At 48.8% G+C, this 3,500-nt stretch overlaps 1 protein-coding gene across 1 annotated transcript; it reads right to left on the bottom strand.

The window, feature by feature from the left end:
* Positions 1-266: 266 nt before the first annotated feature.
* On the bottom strand, positions 267-2,192 carry LOC123186740 (NAC domain-containing protein 30-like). The gene is made up of 4 exons (XM_044598449.1): positions 1,871-2,192; positions 1,548-1,770; positions 1,046-1,356; positions 267-939 (listed from the first exon to the last, which is right to left on the bottom strand). The coding sequence occupies exons 2-4, from the start codon at positions 1,726-1,728 to the stop codon at positions 589-591; spliced, it is 843 nt and encodes a 280-aa protein (XP_044454384.1). The 5' UTR covers positions 1,729-1,770; positions 1,871-2,192; the 3' UTR covers positions 267-588.
* Positions 2,193-3,500: the final 1,308 nt, after the last annotated feature.

Raw genomic sequence — 3,500 nt, 5'->3', positions numbered from 1 at the left:
AGCTCGGGGCCCCCTACCGAAATCTGCCGGATTTGACTCCATCACCATGGTGCCGTAGTTTGGTTCTGCTCGTATGCATATGCGGCAGTAGTCACCGACTTTAATTTAATGCATCTCCTTAGTGCTTGATTTAAATCACATGCTCTTACACCATGTATTGATCACTTTCGGCTAAAAAATTTCAGCCACCAATCTGTTCCCTTGATTCTATTTCTATGCTTTTGGTTGGTTTTTTAGCTTCTCTTTTCTTTCGGTTATATATTTGTTTCCGTTTTCTTTTGTGTCTTCATTCAAAAATATTCATGAATGCGAAAAATGTTCGGGGATGTTACACCTAGGTTCCTTTATATTTACATGACCAACAAATCAAGGGGTCAGAAGCAAATGTACGTGACACGATGGAAGCCCGCGCTAGTGGAAGCTCACATGCACCATGGCTGACGGACACCAATGGTTCATTTGCTACAACTTGCGCTGATCTACTTCTAGTGAACGTGGAAGACCAAGGGCCTCTCGTTCCACCTCACGGGGGAAGCTGAAGCTGTGAAGCGGCGCGGCACTAGCTGCTGAGTCGTCGAGTAGCAACGTTCACAGCAAGCTATCCAGAAAGTTCCAGTCGATGCCGGTTGCGGCCTGTCCCTGCTGGACGACGTCATAGCCAGCGTCGCCGCAACCAGCAACGGCGGTGGTTGTCGGCGGGCTCTCGATGAGCTGCGGGATGTTGCTGAAGATGCTCTGCTTGCTATCCAGTGGGTCATAGGAGGAGTGCTGGGCACCCTGGCCGGGGAAGCCGAAGCCGCCGCCTTGGTCGTGCAGCAAGGACCGCGCGTCGTAGTAGTCACCAAGACCTGGAGCCGCGGAGTATGCGGGGAAGATGTAGGATGGCCTCTGGTTTGGGGTCGGCTTCTGGAACGCCCGGCACACCACCCAACCTTCCTCCTGATTCATCACAATGATCATAATCATCAACGCTAAATTCTCAACAAGAAATGGAACAAGAAGGAAAAGAAGCGGTGGAGATGGAGGATAAAGAGGAATTGCATACCTGTGTGGGCGCGTGCTCGCTTGTCTGGAGGCGGTACTCATGGATGATCCAGTCGGTTTTCCTACCGTTGGGTGCCCGCCCCCTGTAGAAGACGAGCGTCTTCCTCATGCCGATCACGCCACGGCTCCGCGACGACATCACCGGCTTGTCCCTGCCGGTGGCCTTCCAGAACCCGGCCGCCGTGGCGCGGTTGGTGCGCGTGCCGCTGGGGTACTTGCGGTCCTTGAAGCTGAAGAAGTACCAGTCCGACGACGACTGGTCCTGCTGATCCGGCAGTCCTCCGCCTCCACCCCTGCCGCCGCCGCACCTCTCTGCGCCATCGACAATTGAAGCAACACCACTGTTAATTTAGTACTCCCTCTGTCCCATAATGTAAGATGTTTTTTAACTCTAGTGTAATGTCAAAAAACGTCTTACATTATGGGACGGAGGGAGTAACTTAAATCGATAGAACGCCATGCATATACAAATTCCAAGATCAGCTGCCAAAATTTGTTCGTACCTTGGAGGTCCCATGGCTCTATCCGGTAGAGATCCACCTCCGGGATGATGTCGAGGTCGATCTTCTGGGCGGCCACCTTCTGGGCCAAGTAGTACCCCACCAGCTCCTCCTCCGTTGGGTGGAACCTGAACCCCGGCGGAACGCACGACACCTCCTGATGCTGGTGGACCATTGCTAGCATCTATTTTCCTGGTACGTGGCTGGCAGCTAGCTCTCTTGTGAACTGAAATGAAGCACATAACATTTTCAACTTTTTACTACTGAGTACTGACAGAACCCAACTGTGTGAAGGTAGGAGAAACAATGGCGCGTGTGAACCATACAAGAAGAAGATCTTCATAGATAGCTAGAGATGTCGAGAAGCATCATGGCTGTTTGGTGCACTCGTGCAATATTGCAATGAGAGGTGGTGACCTCAGACACTTGACAGCAGAGCGGAGAACATGTATGTATGCGCACGCTCATATGAACTGCTATTTATTTTGTAATCTAGCTCCAGCAGCCTATGTAGCCCACATCAAATCTGTATATCTATCTACTATAAGTGCAACACAATCATGTCCTGGATCTATTTTCTGAGGACAAAGTACACTTGTAATCTATGCTGATTGTAAGCACTTGGTCTGTAATCTACCTAGCCTGCAATGTAGAGTGGGAATGGAAGACGATAGAAGAGAAAGGGGGATGAAAAGGATCTCTAGTGCATGCTGCCTATAGCAGCTGTGAGAGTGAAGCTTTCAGGCGCATGAATGCACAGGCCAGCATGTTTCTTTGAGTGCACTTCATGATTAGTCTCCTCCTCCCTTTGGTGTGGCTCTCACACATCCACCCACCTCTCTCTCTCTCTCTCTCTCTCTCTCTCTCTCTCTCTCTCTCTCTCTCTCTCTCTGCGGTGTGGTACCAGTACCACCACATCTCTCTTTCTGCCCCGGCTACTGGTACTGGACACATACCAACACTAGAGGTAGAGAGAGAAGATCAGGTCTCTGGTCAATTTTGTGGTGGATTAGAGGACTGAACTGCAGGTATATGTGTATGTACAGTCTTGCACCTGTTGCACGGACGGATTTCAGGCTCACCTCAACGTGTACCAGCTTGGAATATGGTTTCGAACGTACATCAATTGATCGATCGAGCAAGAATATGGCCGCGGAGACGAATTTTAGCCTCAATTGAAACTGAATACTACGTACGTAGCGTACTATGATAGTACCGGCAGGATTATGGTGGTCACTTTTGCATTCAAGTGCATATTGTCCCCTTCTCTTCCGGTATAGACGTATAGTAACATATACTAGAGCTATCTAGCCATACATGAAAGTACTCCTTCTGCAAACTAATACTATAAGATAGTTCATATCACTAAAGTTATGATTTAAATGATCTTATATTAGTTTACAGAGGGAGTACATACTAGCTAGCTGGTGGTACCACACTGCACTAAAAGTAGCGGGCTCATCGATCAGCCACAGCTCATGACTAGCTAGCGTGTACAGAACTCGCAGGATGCCATCGACCAAACCAATTTATTGACAAACAATGCATATGTATACAAATAGAACCATATCAATCACAGGGTGGGGACTCACCAAACCGAGGAGAAGATTAAAAAGAAGAGGTAATTAAGCAGCTGAGAAACGAGGTAGCTTGGAAGTTGTTTTTGTGATTGCAGTAGTTAGGGAGAGAATGAGATGAGGCGCTAGATCAATTGTGATTGCAGTAGTAGTGGTAAGAATGGGGTTGGTGACTTGGGAAGCTTGATTGGGGACCTATTTATATAACCCGGAAAGCATACGATTGGGACCTTGATTGGGACTCGATTTTTGCACTGACGGTGACCGGGCTAATCGATCTCTTGTGTACAAGTGAAAAGCCCTGGATTGCGCATGGGGATGGCTACTGGCTAGCTAGAGAAGGCAGATGGGTGGTGGTGGTAGTCGATTTGGTCGGCTA

The sequence above is a fragment of the Triticum aestivum genome, chromosome 2A, assembly GCF_018294505.1.
Source record: "Triticum aestivum cultivar Chinese Spring chromosome 2A, IWGSC CS RefSeq v2.1, whole genome shotgun sequence".
Classification (NCBI taxonomy): domain Eukaryota; kingdom Viridiplantae; phylum Streptophyta; class Magnoliopsida; order Poales; family Poaceae; genus Triticum; species Triticum aestivum.
The sequence above is the reverse complement of the archived record's forward strand: the minus strand, read 5'-3'. Positions and strand labels throughout refer to the sequence as shown.